Source organism: Polistes dominula, unplaced genomic scaffold (assembly GCF_049000335.1).
Source record: "Polistes dominula isolate Pdom_NZ unplaced genomic scaffold, Pdom_raw_medaka contig_82, whole genome shotgun sequence".
In the NCBI taxonomy this organism is placed as follows: Eukaryota; Metazoa; Arthropoda; class Insecta; order Hymenoptera; family Vespidae; genus Polistes; species Polistes dominula.
Genome location: NW_028301046.1, coordinates 3,786,971 through 3,814,491, shown reverse-complemented (window position 1 = coordinate 3,814,491; position 27,521 = coordinate 3,786,971). Strand labels below are relative to the sequence as shown.

The window sequence follows — 27,521 nt, the reverse complement described above, 5'->3', positions numbered from 1 at the left end:
CTCCTCTTCCTCCCTTTCTCTTCCCAATAACTCGTCTTCGTTCTATGCGTGTATGGTGGTGTCTGCTCACCTCTCTTTCTCTCTCTCTCTCTCTTTCTCTCTCTACTATCATCTTGTTTTCTCTTTCTCATTCTCTACAATTTCACAGATGAAAACAGGAAGAACGATGCAATGACAACGATGAAATGAGGATTAGAAGAGAAACGGTGATAAGGGGTAGGGGAAGGGGGATTAACACGGTGTTGTTTACACTTCTCACCGAGTTACACCCATCCCCTTGCCCTCCCCCTCATCTCTTTCTCTCAATCTTGTTTTCGTTCTCGTTCTTTATCCCTTTCTCCTCGTACCCTTCTACGAGTTATTATTGAAAATTAGTTTTGCTAGTAACGAGTTGAGAGAAAGAAAGAAGGTGGAATGAATTCGTTCCATGATTAACGATAATAGCAGCAACAGCAAAAGCATCGTTCATTTAGATAACTCGAACTGTTTATATATATATATATATCATTGTTTATAAAAAATTAGTTAATAAACTACAATGTCACAATATTTTATTTCAAATAGATCGGTGTACGAATACTTTTTGCACCTATTGTATCTCGATTATGATAAAAAAAATCTTCTAACTTTGCTTTTCTTATATTTCATCGAAAAGATTGTATGTGTGTATCGTTGTTTACAAATTTTATTTGATTTTAATTTATAATTATCTTTTTTTAATTGATCGGGAAAAAAAACTTATTTGAATTATAAATTGTCATTAGAAAAATATCTGATACTACGTCGAGTCAACTTTTGAGAATTATTTAAAAAAATAATAAACAAAAATAAGGACGATATATAATAGATATGCTTGGAACGAACAGTTTCTTATTTAAAGATATTTCTTTTTCCAAAATGGATTGTTCGTTATTTTTCTTGACATTGAGAAACGCGAAAGACGACGTTTGTTTCACGATACTCGAAAGACTTAAACGTGACTTAAACGTGACATATAAAATAATAGATTAAATAAAATGTTCCGAGAGAATAATCGTAAAACGAGATTTTCTTCTTCTTCTTCTTACATTGTACAAAATATCGTTTTCAATCGTATATATTTTTATTATAAATAAAACTTTCCTATTTGAAGATCAAAATACGATACGTTTCCGATTCCAATATTTAGACGATTAAATAGAAAAGAAAAAAAAAGAAGAAAATGACAACGATTTTCTATAGGAAATAAAATATTCTTAATTTTTATCTTGACATTGAGAAATGCGATCTCGATTGTCTTGAATAACCCGGAAGGAAAGGAACGAGAGATACAAGATCGATTTAAAACGTAGAAAACGAAGAAAAGGATGATGGTGATGGTGGTGGTGATGTTGGTGGAAGAAGAAGAAGAGGAAAAGGAAAATTAAAAGGAGATAGATGTAAAGGCTAGAAATGAAGGTGTGGAGTGGTCGGTGGGGGTGGAGGTGGTTTAGGAGGAAAGGTTGGAGGATGTCGACCATCCGTCGGTACGTTCGTCCGTTCATCTATCCGGCGGAAGGAAACAAAGGATAACGAGGCGCGAAAATCGCTTAACGTGATTGGCCATCGATCCTACGGGGAAACTTATCTTCGCCCATTGCTAAGCTTCGCCGAGCCAATAAAGGATACCCCAGCCCCTACCCCCTCCCTCTGCCCCTCATTGGCTCTTTCCATGGGATTAAATATCCCGAGGCAATTTACCTCTTTCTAGAACGTCCCTTTTCTCTTTATTTCACCTTTTCCAAGTACCCCCCTACTTCTTCTACTTCTTCACTATTCTTTCTCTTCACCCTCAACCTTTCTCCCACTTGCATCTTTTCGTTCTTCTTCTTTTACTTATTTTTTATTTTATTTCTTCCTTTATCTTTACCTCCCCGCTCATCTTAGCCATCACCATCAGCTCACACCATTCTCTTCTCTTCTATCAACCTTATACACCACCCACGCTTGAGATTTCTTTGCTCTTAGCGAACGTTTCCTTTTTGTTAAAACAGGAAATGCTGCGTTTGTAACGGTAAAGAAGGAATGAGAACGAAAAGGGACTAGAGAAAAGGGCGAACGGTATAAGTCACAAGGGGAAAAGTCGAGATTGCTTTAAATTTAATTATAATTCGAATGAGATCGGTCGAAGCGAAGCAACCATCAGTGACAGGTATTTCTTAATATCCTTTTCCACTTTGAGACTACGAATTCCCCTTTCCATTCGATCGTGAAAAAAAAAACATTCTTTTATTTTCTTTTTCTTTCTCTTTCCTTTCCTTTATCTACTATTCTATTTTTTATTCACTTATTTTATAATTAATGTTACAGATAAAAAAAAAGAAACTTCATACTATATATAGTAGCACAAAATATTGAATACGTGTGTATTTAATATAGAAATTCAATGTCTTTTTAATATTACATACACATGTATTCAATATTTTTCAATATTTTGTGCTACTAGGGTATTTTGTTATTTGTTTATTTCATATTACCAAAAATCTTAAAATTAATAAAAATAAATATAAAGATTATCGGTATAGTTTAAATTAGTATCGATTGAAATTAATTAAAATATCCTATATCAAATCGTCGTATGAAATATATTTAACGAATGTGTATCGATTTCTTAAAAGAAAGATAGAGAGAGAGAGAAAGAAAAAAAACTAATTAGCATCAATCCTGAATCCATTTGAAAGTATCTTATACGTTAGATACATATACGTATTGCGACTTGAGCTACCATGTAGCGTGAGATACGCCATGGGCAAGCAAGAAATGGATCAGGTAGCAAGCAATTTAGACACGAAAGAACGAGTTAACTCTGCCTCAGGACGTATTTAGACAGATAAATCGTTGCTTCGCGAACTCGACGGCAGTCTATGTCTTTCTCAGTAGACCATAACTGAATCAGTCTTGCGTAAATCGTGTGCATTGGATGCTGGAAACCTTAGCGACCAATCCTACTATAGTTACAATGTATACGAGTATATACATGTGTTTAATAAGAGATCGTATGTCCTTATACAACGTTACATTTATACATTTCTGAAAGATTTTAATGGGATATTTAAATGGAATCTATTTAAATATTTTTAAATAGAAAATCAATCGTTGAGAGATATCCTTTAATTATTATATAATAATTATTGTATCATGTAACAAATAAATCGATTACGATTATAATCCGTCAAATCGTAGTTAATTGATTTTATATAGAACAAGTTTGATCAAAAAGAAAATTAATAATTTAAAAACGAAATGACATATATGTAAGTGATACGTGTAATGAATTTAACGTGTAAACTATCGTATGGATAATGATAAATTATTTACATCAAAAATAAATCTTTAAAGATGGAATAGAAAGTTTACGAAAATGTCATGGATATTCGAATAAATCGAGGCCAAATAAATAAATAAATATATATATATATGGTTAAATAAATAATTTCATTTTCGAATAACACCAGGAGAAGATAAAGGAAGAAATAAAATCGAGGTCATGGTATTATACAAAAAAATTTAATACGAGACGTTTATATCTGAGAAGAAATACGAAAAGGGTTAAAGCGAAATAAAAAATATAGAAATACAAATAAATAAATAATAAAGAAAGAAAGAAGAAGAAAAAATAGGAGGCATAGGATGTTCGTATGATACGCGTTGGCATTTATCCGTACACAGAGAACGTGTACGTGTCCTGTTAGAAGGATGCCCTTTCCTTCCTTCTAGTTGGAAGCACGTTCGCGTCTTTATGATTCTCCCCTCGCGTTTGCTCTCCTTAGACTACGTGCGCCACCATACCATACAGCAGAAGTAGAAGCATCTTGGTTTATGGGTCATTCGGTCGTGGCTTGTGTATACGTATACATATACAACACCATACCATTCCACACAATATACCATACCATACCTCCTCTATGATCGTGAGATCGCGTCTGCTCTTCTGGGATTCACGAAACTGTGTTTCGTAAAGAGAAAGTGAAAGAAAGATAGACATACATAAGAGAGAAAGAGAGAGATAGCCAACGTTGGCTTCCAAACACCCTCGTAAATCGGCTCTTCTGTTGCTATCTTATCGTAACCGTCTCTCAAATTCCCAAAGGATATTCTCTCTGTTCCGTATACGAAGAGAGTTAGAACTCTTTCCAGTTGAAGTTTCCTCTAACCGTTTAACGTCGACCATATCATAACGCACAATATTCACATCTATTTCTCCTTTGTCTTCTCATTCTATTTAATGTCTTCAAAAACTTTCGACAGAATCGTACATTCGATCAATTCCACGATATATTTTCTTTCCTTTTATCTTCTTTCTATTCTTTCTATTAGAATTCAAGACACATCTGAAAGTACATCTTTCGTTTAGCTGTTCGAAAATACTGGTGAATATTCTTAGGATATATATAAGATTATTGACCATCTTTCTATCTCTTTCTATATATATATATACATATATATATCTTTGTCTCAGTTACTCTCGTTCATTTCTATTCGAACTTTCTCAAAGCCTCGGTGAAGCCTTTCACTGTGCTCCTTTATCGATCTCAACTACCAGTTGCTCTTCCGACGATTTGACTTTATGTGATTCATCGTAAAAGAACGAAAGAACGAACGAATGAACGAATAATATGAAAGGTAGAGAAAATAAGAAAATAATATTTTTATTATTATTTTTTTTTCTTTGTATTATAGTAAAGATGGTAGTAGTCGTCCTCTATCATAGAGAAGAAAACACGTTCCAATATTTGTATGTTCAATAGGTTGATCTCGTTCGTGGTAGATATCACGATGCAATCTTTTCAAGAGAGTAAAAGAGTGAAAAAGAGAGAGAAGAAGTGTGTAAGATGAGGGTGGGTGAGGGTGCGACATGATGGTATCTCGTACATACTAGAACTGAACTAGAGACGAAAGACCAGTAGAGAGAGAAGGAGAGAGAGAAGATGGTGGTGTAAAGGGCGGAGGAAGGGAGTGTCCAGTTATTGACCGGTGAAAGAGAAGGGTGTTCCTCGAGGATCTCTCCTTCGTACTTTCCTTTCGCAATTCTCGAAGCGTCGTCATCGTCTATGTTTCGTCCGACGATTGACGCCCTTTTTTATTATATTTTCATTCATTTTTATTTTTCTATTATTATTTTTCCCTTCAACGACAATTTCTTCGAAAAAGGGAGAAAAAAAAAAAGAAAAACCTTGACAAGCACAATGCGCTTATTAGAAAATAATTCTTCGTATTCTTATGATGAATCTTTTTACAAAAATTTTATATCATACTTGGTACACACATATTATATTAATATTTATATTATTAATATTATTATTATATAATATTTAACACATATTATATTAGATATTATTAATATTTAAACACATATGATTAATAACAAAAATGAGATGGTACGAGTAATATTATCGATGTACGAACGAAACATATATATATACGTATCACGACATTAAATCGTTATCATCCGTTATTATTACATGAATTTAATGAAAAGAAAAAAAAGATATAACATAAAGAGAAATGATTAATTAAACGATTATAAGTACAGAAAAGTTTTATAATAAAATTGCCAATTGTTCTTACACATGTTCTTCTTCTCTTTTACTTTTTTATCTGACTCCTCAATTTTTTTTTGTCTTCCTCCTTTCTCTCACCCTCTATCCCTCATTCTCTTCTCGTCTCGTCAAATCTCATTAAAACGGTCCGCGTGATTCTCTTGAAAATGGCTAGGACGAAGGAAGAACGAGTTAATCCGAAAGAGAAAGAGAAAGAGATATCTAGGCGGTAAAGAAATGAAGGAAGAGCAGGAGGAGGAGTAGAAGTAGAAGTAGAAATAGGAGTAAAGAGGGTGGGTGGGGAAAGAAACAAGATGATAGTAGTAGTAAGAGCGTTAACGAGATTCAGAAGCGCTTGCGCGCGCGTGCGTGCGTATAGCGCAATACAACACAACACAACAGAACACAACACAACACATTTATTCGCTTACTCGCTTAGACGGGTCGTTCAATCGCAACGCGTCCATGACTGTACGTAATTTCGATCGGTCTTTCATGTTTGAAAGACGACGTTCCCAGGAGTGTTCGTCCTGCTGTAAGGACATCCACCACTCCCATCTACCCCCCTTGCCTTTCCCTGCCGATTTCACTTCCTTCTCTTTCTCTACTATTTCTATCTCTATCTCCTTCTCTTTCTATATATATATATATATATATCTTTCTCTTCGTACATCGTAGTCACCGATCGCCGAGGTTCTCTTCCTTCTTCGATATCCGATCCAATAATCCGATGCCGAGACGTCGTTGGAGCGTGAAATTATGGGCATTGACACGGCACTGTGGACGCTACGCTCCTTCGGGGGTTCCACTGCTGCTTCTGCTGCTGCTGCTTCTGATGCTGATGCTGATGCTTGAGAAAAGAGAAAAAGGAATAGTCAGAGTGATGTTGATAAAAAAATAAAAAGAAAAAGATGATGCAAAGGCAAGAGGAGGAGAAGAAGGAGGACATAAAACGAATCGTGAAAAGATGGAATTTTTTTCTTGGCTAGACTCTACGGATATATTCAATCGAGTCAGTCAGTCAGTCAGTCAGTCAGTCAATCCGTTCTTCTCCTTTTATCTGCATTTTCTTTATTTATTTGATCTTTTTTTTCATTTTATTTACACTTGATTCATTCCTAATGTCGATATATCGACGTTATAATGTTATCGATAATGATTTTATACTCTAGAGTATAATTTTAATTACTCTTAAAAGATAATGAAAGAAATAGGTTATATTAAAAGATGAGATAAAATGAAATTAAGAAAATAATGTATCTCAAAATGTGAAGAGCAAAGTATTATTTAATCTTTGCGTTAGAGTTCTTAACGTGGTCAGTGATCACTATAGGAAGAATGGATATGCTCGGGAAAAGAAGTGACTAAAATCGTACGTGCTTTAACGTGTTGAAAAGTCAGCTCTATTCGAAAAAAAAGTAAAAAATGAGAAAAAGATAGATAAAGATAAAGATAAAGAGAGAAAGAAAGAGAAGGATAGAAACTTTCACCGACATCAAGTCTTTTCGTACTCGATTTATCTACCAACCTACCTACTACATACCTTCCTACGTATAATAAGTTGTTCACGTACGAATTTCCTGTTCCTGTTGAAAGAGAGATGAGGGAGAGAAAGAGATAGAAAGGGGTTCTTGGACACGTATATAGATGGACCAGAGAATACACCAGTGAGAAAGAGATGAACAGATGAACACACACACACACACTTACCATTAGACAGAAAGTGTGTGAGAGAGAGAGAGAGAGAGAGAGAGAGAGAAAAAGAGAACTTGATAGCACCTAAAGGAGAAAGAGAACGAGAGAGAGATAGAGAGTAGAGGAAGAAAGTTAGAAGAGGATAGAACGACGAGGGATGTAATAATCTGCGTCCGCATTGTCCGTCTTGCCGGCATGGCCGAGTCCTTTGACATCTCGCGGAGTTTAATTAAACTCGGGCGTATAATAGCTCCCGAAGAGAAGACGAGCCCTGGCTCCGACATCGTCGTCGTCGTCGTCGTCGTCGTCGTCGTAGTCGTAGTCGTAGTCGTCGTCCTTCTCCTCTTCCTCCTCCTATTTCTCGTCCTCGTTCTACTCGTTCTACTCATCGTAGTCGTCCTTTTCGTTCTACTACAAACCCCCCAAAGCTGTAGATAGGACTGAACACGTTTACGCGTTTTGCATTACTCTCCTTTTAGTTCATCTTTCACCTTACTCAACGAATATTAGAACTTGTTTTATTTTATTTTATTTTTTCTTAACTTGTTAAGATAATCGTGAATAAATTATCTTATAGAATCATTGTCTACAACATTTTGTTGATTGATTTTACGATGAATAGTTGTATATTTATATATTTACAGATACAGAAAGAAGTATAAAATATTTTGATTATTCTAGGAAGTTAATTTGAAAAGATTTATTAAATGGAAATAATTATCGATTTTGTTTAATTCGATTATAAATATATTTTTATATTATAATAGAAAAATATAGAGAGAAAGTAATGAAATTATTAATCACAATTATAAACTTAACTAAGCATAATTTCATAGATTTTATTTAACTTAAGTACGTGTAAAGAATAAAACGAGATAGGTAAGTAAATAGTTGGTAGCCCTCCGAAAAAGGTTTGAGGAGGATCCTTTTGGTCTCTAACAATAAGAAAGCGAGAAGGTATTTTAATTAGCGCAACTACGTAGTTTCATATTTGCAAAGGCGAAAGGAGAGCGACCGCTTTGGTGTTCTGCGACGTAATGAATATTAATTCGCTAGCATTACCTAGCCCCTTTTACCCCCGTGAAGAAAACCTCTTCATACCAGTCGAGGCCTGGCACCTTTGCGTTTAGCAAGAAAAAGAATTTAAAAAAAAAATATATATATATAAATAAAGAGGTGGAAGTAGAAGTAGAAGAAAAAGAAAAAGAAGAAGAAGAATATGATGATGATGATGATGATGAGAAAAAAAGATAGGAAAAATGAAGGGATGGGGTGGACTCGAGTAAGAAAGAATAGATGGATGGAAAGGTATGAAAGAAAAAGATGGAAGAAGATGCATCGCAAAGTTACAGAGCTTTCTATCTTCTACCAACCTTCTTCTTCTTCTTCTGTTTTCTTTTTTCTTTCCTTTTTATTTTGTTTTTTTCTTTCTCCTTTAATATTTTCTTTTCTATTTTATTTTTTCTTTCTTTCTTTTTTTATTATTCTCTATTTTATTCCGCTCTTCTTCTCCTTTGAACCTTAGCAAACGGTGAACGAAAAGCCAAGCCGGCCAGGCCAGGCCAGGCCAGGCCAGGCCACCCTTTTACCCGACGTCACCCTTTTGCCTTGTGAGATATAACCCGCGCGCGTAAACGCGATCTCTTGTCTGTTAAAAGTAAGAAAAGAAAAAGGGGAAATAAAAGAAAATAAAAGAAAATAACGTAGAACTTCTCGAGTAGAGAATCTTACGAATCGTGAAAAATCTTTCAAGTTTAAAACAACAACTATGACAAAAAATATTACCTACTTGTTTGTTTCGTTTAAAATCTTTCATAAAACGTTTCTTTCCAAAACAAAAAAACAAAAAAACAAAAAAATAACAAAATAAAACTAAACAAATCTTTTTGTCTTAAATCATGTAATAAATTTAATTTCTTTTCTATCACTCTCTCTCTCTCTCTCTCTCTCTCTCGATATTTTCAAGTGACTCGTTTATTGAAAATGCGATAAACTACGTTTAGAAAAAAACAAAACAAAATAAAATAAAATAAAAGGTAGAAAGAACTGTTTCGAAGGAGTATCAAGATAGAAAGAGAGAGAAAGAGAATGGTGTATAGCAAGAGACCTTACGCAAACTATGCGCTCACTCGAAAGATCGTTCCAAGGTTTACGGAAGGCGTATAATACCGTTTATCGTCCTCGTAAATCCGCAGATATACACTCACCTAAGTTCGACCCGCGGCCTCGGTACTCGTTTACCAAAGGAAACTTGACTAGAGCTTTAATCCCTTTCCGTTTTACGAGCGCCTTTTACGAGCCCACTTTCTCCCAACTCCCCCTAACCTCCCTCCACCTCCTCCTCTTCTCCTCACACTTCTTTCTTATTCTCTTTAAGTATCGTTTGACCCTTTCTCTCACTTTCATACCTTCTATATTTGATTTTTCATCGATGTTGATACTATTATTCGAAGTATCCACAAAATTCTTAAACCTTTGTTTAACTTTTGCAAGTGTTGTACCTAATTGGTTCGGAAAGGTAGATGGAAATTATTTTTTCGATAGTAATTAATTATCTTGAAAAAGAGTTACGAATATTACGAAGAATCATTCGTATAAACTTATCAATTTATTTGTTCTTTTTCTGATACTAATTTGTTTCCTCGTAATACTTAAAAGAAAAAGAAAGTCAAAAATACCTTTATTGAATTTTTATTTCGAATAAATCCAATTGTCACATAAGGATTTTTCCATTCATTCTTTTGGTCGTGTCTTAACCATTTTAATAAACTTTTACATGTACGTGCTGGTTACGTTTATACGATCACCAATATCTAACATGAAACGATAGTAACATCGATGAAATGGTAGATCGTAAAAGAGAACCCGATTTTGCGAGATCAAGTTGGTATTTTACGAAAGACGAATTATTTTTCTGTTCGGAAATGGCATAAATCGATATATATATATATCAATTTTGAATAACCTAAACTATAGCTTTCTGATAATATGAAAAGACGTTTATGATATTGCTATAGACAATGTCGATATATTTTTCACTTGAAAAAAAAAAAAAAAATTCCATGAAAAATGTTTCTATCAAAATGCTTTGAGAAACTCAACGAGCTTTATTATTTTATTATTAAATATATCCTTTATAAAAAGAAATCGAACGTTGAAAAATGTAAAGCATATTTTTTTCAAATCTTTTCTTTTAAAACGAAGAAAAAAGTAAAACGAGAAAAAGAAAGAGAGAGAGAGAGAGGAATAATTCGACCCAATTTTGAATTTCAAAGAATAAATTATAAAACGTCATGTTCGATGAAAACACACCATTTACGTTAACCTTTACGAGTGTATGCTTCTTACATGATTTTTTTTTAAACGATTAGAAGAATTTCTTGTCTATTTTTTTATTTTTCACTATATAGTGGAAGAAAAAAAGAAGTTGGTGAGGAGAAAGAGGAGGAGGAGGGAAAGGTAGAAGAGAACGATTGGAAGACGTCGATGGCGATGAGTTAGTGTAAAAGAAAAAGTAAACCTAGAAAAAAAGAGAAAGAGAAAGAGAGAAAGATAGATAGAGAAAGATAGAAAGACAAAGTTACGTGTTAGGTTCGTAGAGTCAGGGACGTGAAAGACGAGAGAAACGTGAAAGTGCGAAAGTATATGTGTAGAAAATACCTATAACTGGAAGCGAGTTGGTGTTGTCGTGAGAGACAGAGAAGAAAGACATAGAATAGAGAGAGAGAGAGAGAGAGAGAGAAAGAAAGAAGAGAGAACGGTAGAGATAGTTTGTCGGTAGAAGTAAGAGAGAGAGGGAATGGGGGTTGCGTGTCGAGGGCTTGCAATGCCCCTTTTCGTTCTCCCTTCTGCCTAGGTTTCGCTTGGAAGGAACGACGAGAGGTCGGGGGAATAAGGGATGAGAGGGACGAGAGGAGGGAAGGGGGGACTTGGTAGTGGGTGGATGAGGGTGGCTCAGAGGGTGGCGAAACTATGCGAAGAATGTGCAATTAGTGAACGGAGCAGGAGGCGAAGGGGTAGGTGGGACGGGCAGGGCTCCCGGAAAGGGACCGTCTGCGGGAGGGTAGAGAAGGGCAAAGGGTGGGTTGGAGCTTGGCTGAGGATATGATATGGTGTGCCCACGGTCGCACGATCGCGTTCGTGTTGGTACGGATGTCAGCGACGATACGACGCCACCAAAGACGACCTTACTGCTTCTGGTTGTATACGTTTCATGATAATGGTAGTAGTAGTAGTGGTAGTAGTAGTAGCAGTAGAGTTGGTGTTGATGGTGTTGGTGATGGTAGGTAGGTAGGAGGATACTGGTGGTACCTTCCTAGTAGCGTAGCAGAGAAGAAAATGGAAAGAAAGGAAGATGGATGGAATGGCGCCCAGGGACGATAAGAAGAGAAAGGGGGCAGGAGGAAAGGTTCCTTGCCTGATGTTACTCCGAAGACAGAGGAAGAAAGAGATAGATAGATAGATAGGGTAGTTGAGAGGGTAGGGAAGGGGGGATACTTTTCGGAGGAGGGCTAAGCGTGTCAAGATTCGAAGATGCTTCTTCCAACGCAAGGACACTTATCGACTTCTATCCTTTTCAAGACTGAAAGTCACGTCGTCTAACGTCCCTCCTAATCGAAAGAAAAAAGTAGAAATAAAAAATGAAAAAGATGAAGAAGAAGAAGAAGATTCCTTCTTTCTCGTTTTTTTCTTTCAGTTATCTGTTCGTAAGAAATTTTTTTTATTTTTCATAGAGCTATGAGTCTTTGTCAATGAAGAGAGACCTTACTTCCCCGCTTCGAATCCTTCAATGAACAGAAAATTTTATCTTGTTATAAATGTACTACGGGATAAATTAACCCGACTGACGTTTCACTTTTCTAAGATGATGAAAATATTCGATCGAGAATATTACGTAATATCGGCTTAAAATTTTCATTACTTCACCAACTATATTCGCATTTCTATGCTTATCCAGTAATTACAAGTTTTATTTTGTTAAAAATTCATTTATTCTTTGTTTAACATGTGACTTTATCTTTATCAGAATTCTTCAAATTGTTCAAATTATAAGTAAAATAAAAGTATTCAATGGGATCAGTATTATACGCGATATCACGTTAAACGATACTTTCATCATTCAGCATTGTTTTCATAAAGAAAAGTATTAGGTCTACGAAGAGAAGTGATGATATCTTCGTTAAGATCATCTATCTCTATTACGTTTAATTATAAACAATCTCGTTAGAAATGAGCAAAAGATAATTGACGTTTAACCATACTTTTGATTGATAGTATGTGTATGTCTTACTTAATACAAGTGTAGGTATATAGATCATGACAAAGAAAGTTGAAATCAAATTGATGATAAAATCGATCGAAATAGATCTCAAGTGGTTAGGTTTGAGAGATCTTTGAAGAGTATTCTCCTAAGCGAACAGTACCAGACAGTAAAGCAAGCAAGCAAGCAAGTGAGAGAGAGAAAGAGGGTAGGAGGGAAAGCTTTAGGCCCGCTTTTCGAGTGGTCATCCCTTGACTCGAACCTAACCGCTCTACTGTATATTTGCTAATTGACTAAACGAGCTTAAACGCACTTCGAGACCTGGAGGATCGGCATCAGGCACTGTTTGTGAACCATCCATTAGTGGCGATGCTTCGCGGTGAGGTTCCCAGTGTATTCAGGAGGACCATTCTCAATTCCGCGTTCTTGATACGTCCAAAGCTTGGACCCTTCTGTTGTTTGTACTAATGTTAGTAATGTTATATTGTCAAGGTCCATCTCGTATTTAATAATCCAGAAAAAGAAGAAAAAAAAAGATTATTTTTCATTGATCCCATCCCACTGTTTCAAATTAATTATCAAAATGATACAACGTTTTGGAATAATTCTTAGGTACATTGAATCACAAATATAATTAAATTCGTATACTATTTTTTTTTTGTTTAATATAAGGAGTTTCTTTTTTCTAGACAACCGATATTATCATTCAATTCAAATAATATATTTAAATAAATAATAAAATAATATGAAATTTTAATCAGAATGAGAATCACGGATAATTGTTAAGTCAAGTAGCAGATATATGTAATTAAATGTATTGTACATTCTTACTCTAGACAATGTTTAGCATATATTTGTATCTTTTGATACCGAAGGGAACAATAGAATGAGAGAGAGAGAGAGAGAGAGAGAGAGAGAGAGAGAGAGAGAGATAGCAAGAGAAAGACCATGCTCGGTGCTCGTTACTTCGAGTCCACGATCATAATGGCCCTTCTTGTTAAATTGAGCATCGGGCAAGTGATTTACGTTGATTGCTCGTCGCGTCGCATGGTGTACATTCAGAGAGTCCCTCCCCGATCATCGTTCGGTACACATATACATACGTGTACACACACAAGTAGTTATGAAGATCATGTATATCTATGTTGACGTTAAATCGTTAAATATATATATGTTATTATTCATAGTTGAGAAACGAGTAGTTAAAAAGTAAGAGATTGAAATTAGATATTTATTTAAGTTTACATTTCTACTTTACGATAATACTCGTAATTATCTTATCTTGTACTTTGAAAAATCAATGTTTCGTTAGTCTTGTAATTTTCTACTGGATCTAATGTACATATCAAATATCAATTTCATATTTTAACTTATTTACCTTTGTTACTTTATTATTTATGTAATATTTTTGGTATTATATTTTCATATTTTAACAATAACGTATACGTATACATATTTAAAATATTACAATAAAATATTCATAAAATTGTATGTATGTGTATTTCATTGATAACATTTGATATTTAACATGCATAACGTCGATCGACTAACGTTTCTGTAGAAAGAAAAAGAACGAACTCTCGATCGTGAAAGTTTTGTTATTTATATGTAAGCATATCCCAATACTCGGCAGGTATTTAAATTCAATCGACATTGTTTTTATTCTATTAAGAATCTCTTTGTCGAATTTGTAAACACATTGACTTTCGTGTTCGTTTGAAAGGTGATTCGGTATATGTAGTTGTTATCATACTTTATTGTCAGTATTCTTCGACAAGTCGAGATGTTATACAGCGTTATTAGAAAAGTTATCAAATTTACTTTCGCGTGTGCGTGTTGTGTGCGTGCGTTTTTTAGTTAGTTATGCAAATTATATACACGTGTGTACGAATTCGTGTGTACTGCTGGTGAGTAATATACATATATATCTACATATATACGCATCGTGTATATGTCAGTATTAAATTATATAATTCAATTAAATCGTGAAAATTGTAGATTTAAGAAAAAAAAAGAATTTTATTATACGCTAAAACAAGTAGTTTTGTAAAATGACATTAATATGCATATGAATTCACAATAGGTGCAAGTAATTAAAAATGAGATTAAATATTTAATCAATTTTTCTTTCAATAACATAATGTTCTTTGCTCTTATTTTTTCCTTTACTTTAAAATTAAAACGTTTTTTTGTTATCGGATCTAATCACATATCAAATTTTCATGTCATATACCTTAAACTATTGGTTTATTGTAAATTCATATTATTATTATCCAATTGAAATATCTAATACTACTTTCTTTCATACTTTAAGCTGATCACTTTAATTATTTACATACATATACATGTAATATTTTTTTTATTTTTATTTTTTTAAATTTTATTGTTAAATTTTTGTGTCTCGTTAACCTAGTTATAAATTATTCAAATTTTCGCGAAGATAAAAGACAAAAGTTCGAGAAAGAGTCCTTTGTATCCAGCATTGTATCTCAAGGTACCTTAAACCATCGTAACCGAGCTCTCCTTTCTCTCTCTTTCTCTCTCTTTCTCTCTCTTTCTCTCTCTCATCGAAGAATGTTCGGCCTTCAAAAACAGAGAAGGAACGCGCTCGCTCGTTCAGCAATGGCGCGTGGTTCATAGCGAGCCATTTAAAGGTCTTTGCAAAATTGAGTCATCACGCGGTTCGCCTGGAATCTCGAATATTTTCCTCCCGATGCTTCGGCTTCTCTCTTTTCCCCCTTTTGCACTCCTTTATCCTTTTCTCCTAACGCCCACCTAGACCACCACAACCTCTTTTCCTACCCCTATCATCGAATCCCTCGTTATTTTATCGATTATCCCAAACATCTTAGATTTCTAATACCGTTTATAATATTTTTCTTTTTTTTTTTACTTTTATCTTTAAATTAGTTTAGAATTGTGTGATCCAGTTGATTATTAAACATGTTTTTTTTTTCATAACATTTATAATATTCTTTTGTGTATTAAAAATTAATCTGTCATATTATTAATAACTTGTTTTTCTTTGCGCTTTTTAAATACAATACGTATCAAAAGTCACTGTTATCGAGCTAAAACAAATTAATTTTGTTTTTCCAAGTATATGAACCAAAAAAATATGATGATACATTGCATACTTTCATAACAAAACTTTAACTAAAGTTTCGTATCTCGATATGAAAAACAAATTATTTCAATATTATAAATATACTTTATTGTTTATATTACTATATGGTTTATATTCTTTTGTGTATTCAAAATTAATCGAATATAGTATTAAAATATATAAAGAAATCTTCAATTTCTAATACCAATTTATAATATTTGTTTTTTTTTTTTTTTACTTCTATCTTCAATTTAATTTAGAATTGATCCGACTGTTTATTGAACATATTGTATTCCATGATATCTCTTAACTTTCCTAACTTCATCGTTCTATTTTTGTATTTTAAATTTTATTCATAACATCTGTAATATTCTTTCGTGTTTTAAAAATTAATTTATTTATATTATTAAAATAGACGAATATATATATATATATATTTTTTTATTAATATACGTTATAATACAGTTATAATAAGTTTTAGCAAAAGTTGTTATATTCGATGATCTCTTAACTTTGGTAGTTCCCATCGTTCTACTCGTTTCACGGGAACAATCGTACGCGCGTTAACCAACGTTAATATCCTCATTCTCGGTTCTGGGCTCGTGCGAAGCTTTCTCTCTCTCTCTCTCTCTCTCTCTCTCTCTCTCTTTCATTCTCTTTCTCTCTCGCATTTAATCGCGGCGAGCCATGTTTTATTTCTCTTCATTTATAATCGTAGCTACGAGTGGAACAAACGGACAGCATCGGGCGTGGGCGGGGTAGGTGTAGGGGTAGGGGGGTATGTTCCAAACGTGCGTTTCGCGACCCACTGAAAACTCGAATGCAGTGCTCGAATTAATTTGAGTGTACGCGTATCTCTCTCTTTCACCCCTTTAGCCTTTGCCAACCAACCCCCTCTCTCTTCCCTCTCTTGTATGCTCTTTAAATCCGTGCTCGTTGTCGGCCGAGTATTTCGTGTTTACCCAACTATGCCGATTAAAAGCGTGTCTCTCTCTCTCTCTCTCTCTCTCTCTTACTCTCTCTATCTCTCTCTCTATCTCTCTCTCTATCTCTCTCTCTCTCTGTTCCTCTACCTGTTTTTCTTTCTTTTTTTAACCTTCCTCTGCAAGTACTCTTTTCGTGGTCGCTTTTTTTGCATGCACGATCTAGCATAGTTTTCTTTCTTTTATATTTTTTATTTTTTTTATTTTTTATTTTTATTTTCCAAGGTATTACGCGTCCATTATAATACTCACGCGACATACTCTTCTACCATGTATGCAAATACAGTTTTCTTAGAAATCAAATATCGTGTTTAGTTTATATTTATTCTCTTATAAGTTATTTGACGACGGAGTTTAACGATTACTGAGAAACGTTGAAAAAGTAAAGAGTTATGAAGGATTGTATAAATAATATTTAATTGGATAAAAATCAAAATAATCTCGTGCTGTTGTTTTTTCTTTTCTGTTTTGAATTGATCGAAAAAAATATTGTAACGTTATTTTAACGAATTTAATCACACTTTTTGTTTTCGCACGGTCATTTTGAATAATTCACCGTATTATTAGATTCAATTTATCTCTAAACGATAATAATTATTAAACGAAAAGACGAACGTGATAGTATGCTAGGATTGAGAACGATTGTAAAAGAGAAAGAGAGAGAAAGAGCGAAAGCAGACCTCAATGCAAATGGAGAAAGGGTTCTGTTGAAACTCACGTAAAATCTCGATTGGCTCCTTGACCCTTGCCAAGAAGATACGCGCAGACCATCTGTTGGACTTGGTTCTCTATTCGAGTTATAATTATCTTGTATATACCGATAGAAAGTATTCAAATGCGATTTAAAAATACATTACATTAAATGGTGAAAATCTTACCGATGGAAAATTTCATCGTCATAATATTTTCCAACGACTAAATATTGTCCACTTATATCTAAATCGATTAAATTTCATTTTTATATTTAATTAGGACTATTATAAATATTCAATTTTTTAGAAATACTCAATACATTACCTTAAATGGTGAAAATCTTACTGATATAAAAAAAGTTCATCGTCAAAATATTTGCCAACGACAAAATATTGTTCATTTATATTTAAACTTAATAGATTTCATTTCTATATTAAATTAATATTGTTATAAATACTCAATTATTATTTATAATAAAATATTAAAATAAGTTTAGAATAAATTTAAATTAGAAATAGTGAAAACGTTCATCGTAAGTCATTAAATAGCTTCCAATCAAAATATTTTTTTCTTAATCCTTTTTACTCATACTAGACAAACATAATCTCAATAAATCACTTTTGTAACATTATTTTTTATTTTCTATTCAGATGATTCGCAATGAGATATTGTCAATTGTGATCCAAGTGTCTCTCGATCGTAAATTAACGCCGAACAGTGTCGTTAAATCTGCGGAAAGAAATTATTAGGGAAGTTTCAAAGATTTCTACGGAACGCGTTCGTGCATTTCGTGCACGCAGAGAGGTGTTTAGTTACCATAAGTAACTCGTCTCATTTCTTTAAATTGAGAACTTGCTTACTGTGTAATATGTTATGTATTAATGTCAATAAAACGTAAAATAATTTTTGAATGTGGTAACAATATTATAATAATAATATTATAAGAAATAAATCCTACAATTATCCTACACCTGATAATCTGTATTCGTCTCATTATTTCGAAACTTAGTTTTTTGAAGGTTTCACTTCTAACACGTGTGATCTACACACATGATATATTTTTTTCTCTGATGTATCTTTTAATCATTTTTTTTTTCTAAATGCATGCAGACAATACAATTATTATATTCTATATTTTTTATAATTATTAATTATAATATTTGCGAAATAAAAAATTTAATATTAATTTGTCAATAAAATAGAACAACATTTTTAAATAGAAAAGAAATGACACGTTTAGTAAGAAAAAATAGACCACGCGCCTTTTTTCTTTATTTCAACCGTCGGTTTGTTTATACCCTATTTTTCTGTCGAATACCTACGTGCTTATCTCTGTTTATTCTTCTACCCTTCTATCGCTCCTACCTACAAATAGGTATAGTATCGACATTATTGTTTATGTGTCTACGCTTCGTAGTATATAGTCGCACACAACACACACATATACAACCAGGAGCGATACTACGAAGCAGAGCATAAAGAGGAGTCCGAGAATAGGAAAAACTATATAGCTATATTCTGTCTCATTCTCTCGCAAGCTCAATCCTATATGTTTGTCTTTTTTTCTCTTCTTACTAAATATCGTGGCCGTTACATCGCCGCCCGCCGCTCCGTTGCACCGCCGCTTGCCGCTGTGTTTCACTTTTTTCAAATCACTCCCTATTCTAAAGAAGTTTTCACTTCAAAAAGATAAACAAATTGAAACGATATTTAATCTATGAAATATCTAATGAATTTATATATATGCATCTAAACGCATTCTATTGACTTTTGTGTTACAGGTCGGAACGAGCTGATCGCTCGTTATATCAAATTAAGGACCGGTAAGACGAGAACACGAAAGCAGGTCTCTTCTCACATACAGGTCCTAGCCAGGAGAAAACTTCGTGAGATCCAGGCGAAACTCAAAGTGGTGAGTGTTGTTGTCGTCTTGTTTAAAAAACGTCTTTTTTTTAACGGATACACAAATAAGTACAAATTGTTGATTTATTGGACGATATGATTTTGTTTTTATTGACCCCTCTATCCAACCCCCATTCTTTTGACCATATTTTTCCCATTAAACCAAACACTTTCTTTTAAAGTACACATTTATTCGATAGATAAATTTCTGATCCTTTATTTATTTATTTATTTATTTATTTATTGTATTATTTGTTGTTTAAACTCTCCGTTCTCTCTTTTTTCGTTCACCCATAATATAAACACATATATATGTATGTATCTATATATGCGTATGTATATATTTATATAATATTACATCCAAAAGACAAACAGATTTGCTTGTTTCGTGTGAGCCGTGCCGCAACTTCCTTAATTTTGTGGAGGGATAAAAGCGTTCGATGCTTCCGTTAGCGTTTTTCATGACTCGTTCGGATGAAGATAGGAGGGGGAATAAAAAGGGAAGAAAAATAAAATAAGCAGAAGAAGAACAAGTAGAAGAAGAAGAGGAAGAAGAATATAGGGAGGTGCAGGAGGGGAAGAGTAACTGGAACGTCTTTTCCCTTGTAACAAAGAAGGGAAGGAAGTTTCGCATAACGGGCTGACTGGCTGGCTCGTCGTGTATTTTAAGGGTCCGGGAAACGATATTATCTCGAGCGAAAGGAAGAAAAACACGCGTAATTGCGTCGCCTTTTGCGCACGTAAGAGAAGGCAATAGATAAAAAAAAACAAAGAGGGAAAAAAAGAAAGGTAAAGAAAGAAAGAGAGGGAAAGAGGAAGGGATAAAAAAGGAAGGTGAAAATAGATAAAAAAAAAGAGATAGTGAATAGAGTGAGAATTTATGATAGAAAGAGCGATAAACGATATTGAGAAATCCGTGTTAAACGTCCGTCCGTTCATTCGTTCGAGAAACGAAGGACGACGCGTCGAGAGCTTTACAGTGGAATAAATCACGCGTAAAAATGAACCCCGTGCCGCGGCGTTTAATCAACAGCTAAATTATTAAAGCGATTCGCGAACAATCGTGCACTACCACCACCACCCACTCATTCTATCTCCTTCTATTTCTCTTTATCCCCTTTTCTATTCGAAACGAAACGAAACGAAACGATACGATACGATACGATACGAAGCACGCGTTTCTGCGTCCACTCCACACTTTCTCTCTCTCTCTCTCTCTCTCTCTCTTGCTCTGTTTTTCTCCCTCCTATCATCCCTGTTAATAAATCAAAGTACGATTCATTCCGTGCTTCCGTTCGACGGCGGAGATATAGTAGAAGAGGTGGGAGAAGGAGGACGAGGGGTTGAAAGGGAGAGGAAACAAACATAGAACGAGGGGAAAATGGAAGAACACGGAGAAAGCGAATTATGTTGGGTATAGATGAGTATATGAGAAAGGAATACGGTTAACTGTTAAATGATATTATTATTTAGTTTTTGATTTTTCTTTTTATTAGTAAATAGTTGATAGAATAGTCAATGATTGATAAGAAATATTATAACTATGATCATTGTTTATATTAGTAATCTATCTTTTGTTTTTGTTGTATAATTAGACATTTGTATAAATGTACGGTTCTTTAGATAATGAATAAACTTCATAGACAGAGAGAGAAAGAGAGTATTACGTATCATTATCGATTAGTTGTAGGCGTATTAAAGCTTTCAAAGCGTTAATTAATGACCGAATGACGAGTTGTTGATAAGTGGAAGGAGGGGAAGGGAAAAGATATATCCTGTCGATTGTAATTAACGATTATTCGTAGGGGGAAAAACAACTTGCAAGTTATTTACCACGTTGCAATTTTCGTTTGAAATTATCACGTGAGATATTATGTTTATTAAAAGAGAAAGAGAGAGAGAGAGAGAGAGAAAAAGAAAAAAAATTTATAGAAAAATATACAAATTCTTCTTCGAGATTAATCTTTTTATTTTATTTTATTTTATTTATATTTTTTTCCCCCTATAACATAATCGGATCGAATATAATATTTAATTGAACGTTTGTAAGTAAAAGGAAATATCTTTTGAAAATTAATTAACCAACTTTGAAATGGTACTACGTATCATTATCGATTACTCGTAGGCGTATTAAACGTTCAAAGCGTTAATTAATGAATGTATGAATGACGAATAGACAGAAGAGAAGAGAAAGAGAGAGATAGAAGTGTGTAGAGAAGTAAAGAGAGGAGGAGGAAACACATCCTTTCGATTCTAATTAGTGATTCGTGAGTAAAATGCTTGCAAGTTCTATTCGACACACACTGCATTTTAGGATGAAAGCGTCGCGAACAACGGGCAAACCATAGCCACACTTACGCATACCTTGAACATTATTCGAGTGGAGAGAGTCAGCAACACCACGAAAGAGGTGGGAGATCAAGGGGGTGAACAGGAGAAGGAGGAGGAGGAGGAGGAGTTTGTAACGTCTAAAGTACGACGGATGTAATTTTCTGCTCGCCGCGTTTCCGAAAAGGGCCGAGTAACCGACCCTTTACCATTTCGACCATTTCGTTACTACAACATTGAAGACCTTTCTTCCTCTCTTTCTATATATACATATATATATATAAATGATGTGTATAATGTTGGAATTGTATTTAAGTGCCATTTTATGACCAAAGGATTTTGATCAATTTATAAAATGTGCTTCAATTGGTTGCGTTTAAAATACAGGGCTAGAGGAGATGGGGTAAAATCTCAAGCTAATATAAGGGAAAGACAAGGAGACAACGAGATCATAACGAAGGATCATTTATTGCAGCTAAGGCAAAGAACAGTGACACTCTCTCAGCTTGACAACAGATTAACTATCCTAGATCGTTTATTTTCGGAACATTCGCTGTTTCCTTGTGTCTTTCTGTTCTTTAGCAATCTGTCGTGGTTTGTTTCGCTTATAATAACTTGAGATTTTTATCCCTTTCCCCACTCCTCCTGCTCTACCAAACACAGTTAACTGAAACATATTTTATAGATCGATCGAAAGCTTTCTGACTATTTGTGGAATAATTACTTATTATACATATTCTACATTACACGTAACATATATATGTATATATGGTATATCTTTCTCTTTATACTTAAAGTTTCCTCAGTTTCCGAGAACCTTCTACCGCAAAAGGAATTTTTTAGGCTACAGACCAAATTCAACGTTCAACAAAAAAAAAAAAAGATAAAGGAAGAATAATTTACTCATGTGATTTATTTAAATTCTTTTCGTTATAATACTCGTACGAACTATATTTTCATATTCCCTTTCTCTCTCTCTCTCTCTCTCTCTTTCTCTCTTCTTCTTCCTTCTTTTCTCTTGCTCGTATTCTCATCATTATTTCTCTTTTCTATTTAACTTCGTTCTTTCTCACTCTCTCTCTCTCTCTCTCTCTCTCTCTCTTTTTCAAATTCTCTTTGTAGTAATTGCACGATGGCATAACGTTAAACAGCTAATTTGCTTGTGAAAGAAAATAAAGAGCACATAAAAGGGACCTTTGGTGGTACCTTTAATTCCAAAATCGTGGCTCGGCGAGTACGCGCTATGAAAATCCGTATTTTCCGTGGGGCGGAATAAAAACCCTGTTGGAAAAAAATATAAAAAAAAAAAAGGGTGGAGATGTAAAAGCGTATACAGAAAAAGTGAGAGAGAAGGAGGCAGATATAGAGATAGAGATAGACATATATATGTATATATAGAGAGAGAGAGAGGGATAGAGAAAGAGAAAGGGAGGAGAGAAATTCGCGCAGCGCTAAACCACCACGGTTCGGTGTGTTTCAATTTTTCGTCCTATCTGTTCCGAAAATAATAGCAGGAGCAAGCAGCACACACATGGGTGTGTGCGCGCATTCTAGTCTAATTGATCGTTGCTGTGTAAACGTAGCTTCGGATGGCGGGATGCCCAAAAACGACCGTACGGCATTTCAGAATGTCGATAAACATGTCCAGCTCGTTGCCCATCCAATCCCGCATTCCTCGCGTGTATTTGGGAGAGATGCGCACGAGGTGGTGGAGGTGGTGGAGGAGGAGGATGGGGGAGAGAGGGGTAGGAAGGAAGGAAGGAAGGATGGAAGGAAGGTTGTACGCGCGGGATGAGGAGGACAGGGGGAGGGTTGTGAAGGGTGGAGGAGTAGTGGACCAGGCTGGTCGAGGACAGGGATGAGAACGGATGGACGGATGGACGGACGAACGAACGGACTGCCGGGGGTGTTGAGCTTGGTAGATGAGGGAAGGGGCTTTAAGGGGAAGGGAAGGGGCACGCTACGAGTTGCGCCGTTAGCAGAGGGTAGAAATTAAAAAAAGCTCTGCACGCCGACTCCCTCTCAATTAACCGAATTGATTTTCCACTATAAACCGTTCGCGGCCGGTGGCCAACGGCATCGAGTTTGGGAAGAGAGAGAGAGGGAGAAAGAGATGGAAGAGAAAGAGAGGCAGATTTTTTGTTTGCTATCGGCATTCGAGCTTTCACGAAGGTATTTATGCGAGATGCCTCGTCGTTTAACGTTATACTTTGCCCGGGGACAAACCCCTGTACGTTGAAAACTTTATTTTTTTTCTCCCTCTCTCTCCCTTTCTCTCTTTCTTTCTCATTCGTTTTATCAATGTGTACGTATATCTGTCTCTCTCGGTTATTCGTCTGTTCGTTTGTTCACATTCGTTCGTTCCTCGTTCGATTGTCCTTTTTTATGGGTTTTATTTATTTCGTATTTTTAATTTCTTTCGTTTTTTTGTTTTTGTTTTTTTTTTTGCATCGTGTTTTGTTTTTGTTAAAAATCTATTTCATTTGGAACCGAAATAAGCGTTTGAAATATATATATATATATGTAGTAAAATTCAGAAGAGGAAGTGGAGAGGGGTAGGAGGGGAAGGAAGGGGGGTTGAATTTTCGTCGATGGGCACGATCGATGAATTCTTCGTGTTTCGTGTCTACCTTTTATAGAACACGCTTTTATTCCAAGCACCAAACGCCAACATCGAGTCCTCTATTATGGATTTATGAACGAAATTGAAAATCCCTGTTTTGGGGGAATGGCAGTTTTTCGAACACTATGACTATCATGCTTTTCTCTCTCTCTCTTTCTGTCTTTCTTTCTTTCTCTCTTTCTCTCTTTCTCTTTCTCTCATTTCAGTCGTTTAATTCGTCAGCTATTTTAGTCGACCATGATTAAAATCGAGATCCCTCGTACGAAAATCATCGAACCCGAAATTAATGGTAAATTTCTATCGTTAGCTAATTCGCATTCGTCGTCGTCGTTCATTCCAATCAACTGCAATGATAACGCTGTGCATAACTTGATAAAAAGGAGACAAAAAAAGAAGAAGAAAATTATTTAATCGATATCCACAATTAAATTTGAAGGGAGAGATTAGAATTTTTCAAAATAAAATATTGAAAATATTTCGGCGAGCCAGCCCAGAAGAGGCATCTATAAAAGTATAATAATTATAATACATTCTAACGAATAGATTAACATTAAAATAAATTATAATAAATTGTATGCATAAAATTATAATATTAATCTACACTCTTAATATAGCAAAACAAAAAAAAAAGAAATAATATCCTCATAAAATTTATTCCTCCACAAAAAAAAAAATAAAAAAAGACATTTATCTATCGGGCCAATATTTGACAATGCAAAATATAAAACACGACACGTATAATCAAGAATGAAATAACAAGGATAAAAGAGAGAGAGAAAAATAAAAACAAGTTAAAAGATACATCAATTTATTTATGGTAGAAACAAACTTGCGATACTTTGGTCTTTTACCCCTGATACAAAAAAAAAAAAAGAAAAAAAAAAGAAAAAAATCACGGGGTTTAATAATTTTTCGACAATACGTAGTAGTTAATACGTGGTGTGGAAATTTGTCAGGATCATGCCGCCAAGGAGAAGGCTCTCCAGACAATGTCGAGCATGTCGAGCGCCCAGATAGTATCAGCTGGGAGTGCGATACACAACAAGATGCCCCCTGCCCTCGTGGGGCCCCTTGCCCTTCACGCTTCCACCCCTGTCTCCTATCCCGGAGCGGTAAGTCCCGATCAATGATGATGATGAAAAGAAACCCCATTTAAAAACGACATTTAATAACAATAACTAAAAAAAACAATTCATTTTCTATGACGACGACAACGACGACTATTACTACTACTATTACTATTATTACTGCTATTACTACTGCTACTTCTACTACTACTACTACTACTACTACTACTACTACTGCTACTGCTACTATTATCTAACGTCAATGCACGAAAAAAACAAAATTTGAAAAGAAGAAAAGGAAAGTGAAAGAAAGAGAAAAAATTGGGTTGTTTTAGGTGTTTTTTTTTCTTTCATTCTTTTTGTTTTTTACTTTTTTTGTGAACTTTTCTTTTGTCATTCATCTATTCGCGAGATATTTGCTGGAAGACACAACCAATATCACCACCAACGGAGTTTCCAAGCAAAGACGATGGAACAAGTTAAAATAGAGAGAAAGAAATAAAGAGAGAGAGAGAGAGAGACAGACAGACAGACAGATAGAAAGAGAAAGAGAAAGAGAAAGAGAAAGAGAGAGAAGAGAATGAACATAAGTATCTAACAAAATGAAACGTGTCCAATCGATTCATGTTACAATCTCTCGTCGTCGTCTTATAATAAAAAAATAAAATAAAATAAATGTGAAGAAAGAAGGAAATTACAAGGACCTTGAAAATAAAATTGTTTATTTGTTATTTCTAAATCGTTGTATCTAATAATGATTATTTTTATATTGCAAATGCAACATCTTTTCGATTTTAACTTAAATTCGAATAATTTATAAAAATGTTCTTTCTCTCTCTCTCTCTCTTTCTCTCATTCCTTCTTCTTCTGCTTCTGCTTCTTCTTCTCTCTCTTTTTCTCCCTCTCTCCTTCTCTTTATATTTTTTCTGTCATTATTTTTATTGGATTTAATTTTTGTTCTTGTTCCTTTCATTCTCCTTTTGACATCTTAATTACATATATATTATATATTATATATATATATATATATATATATATATATATATATATATATATATATATAAAATATAAAACCAAAAGTTTTTTTGCTTTTTTTTCTGTGTGGCGATGCAAGTGTATCTTTGAACGCTTTCGATTCATTTTAAAACAATTCTTCGGCTTATTTTATTTTTATAATAACTAATTATATTATGGCGATCGAACGTTTATGTTAGATTTTTATTTTTTGTATTTTTCGAAAGAGCTTCAATCATTTATAAAGTCGACTGTAATAAATGGAAACACTTTTTCCTTTCTTTTTTTTGGGGGGGAGGAGGAGGAGGGGTTCTTTCTATCTTTTCTTTCTTTCTTCTTACCTTTCTTTCTCTCTTTTCTGATATTCTTTCGGGCGCGATAACGTTAATTGTTAGCGACTATGATAGATAACTTTATTCTTTCTTAAAAGTAAGAGAGAAAAAGAGAGGAAGAGAGAGAGAGAGAAAACTTTTCGATAACTTTCAACTTTAAATATTAACGCTCTTATTAAAGTGTGTGGAGAAAGAAACGGGGAAAGATGAAAGATCGCTTTTTATATTACATTTAATAATATAATATATACGGGCTTTTCAGTTTTAATTTAATTTTATAATTAACTTATCTCTCGAATCACATCTATACATTTTTGTCTGAATAATTCAATATTATCATGTTGGCTTATATACAAAGTAATATTATATCCTAAATATATTATATGTGAGATAAAAACATTAATTTTCATCCAAATAGAAAAAAAAAGTATGTCTTAAAATGTAATTGTTTAAAAATTCGGACGCATTATTTATTAAAAAAAAAAAAAAAAAAAAAAAAATTAATTAAATCAAAAAACACGAGGACGACGAAGACACTGACGACGAATACGACGAGGACATTCGATATCGCGTAGATAATCTTATTATTTTCTATCTGTTTTTTATCATTGTATTAATTATCTTTTTTTCTTTTATATCTATTTCATTTTTTATTCTCAATCATTTATTATTATATCTTTTTTTATCTTCTTTAAATTGTTGTTCTTTTGTTAATAATTTTTGTTTCTCAAGGTAGCTTGTACGACAAGGGAATAAAAGCACCCTTGTGCCAGAACAAACCTCCGCTCTTTGCTGCTAGCCCCTGGGGGATATCCTTGTTGTGTATTGTTGAATTTGTCCGTTCGTTCTTATCTTGTACATAATATATGTATTACCTGTGGGCATACACTCTTTACAGACGAATTTACAATCACATAGATACACCTATCCACACACACATACACACACATACACACAAAC

General features: G+C 34.1%; 1 protein-coding gene across 6 annotated transcripts in view; it reads left to right on the top strand.

Annotated features, from left to right (window-relative positions):
- The window catches only part of scalloped (TEA domain transcription factor 1 homolog scalloped), a 176,079-nt gene that overhangs the window by 139,849 nt on the left and 8,709 nt on the right, over window positions 1-27,521 (top strand). For 5 of the 6 annotated variants that reach the window (XM_089175359.1, XM_089175358.1, XM_015336113.2 and 2 more), the window contains 2 exons: window positions 19,077-19,207; window positions 25,105-25,260. In XM_089175359.1, coding sequence (XP_089031485.1) covers window positions 19,077-19,207; window positions 25,105-25,260 — 287 coding nt within the window. The remainder of the gene's footprint in view (window positions 1-19,076; window positions 19,208-25,104; window positions 25,261-27,521) is intronic. The other variant, XM_089175360.1, reaches the window with a different exon arrangement.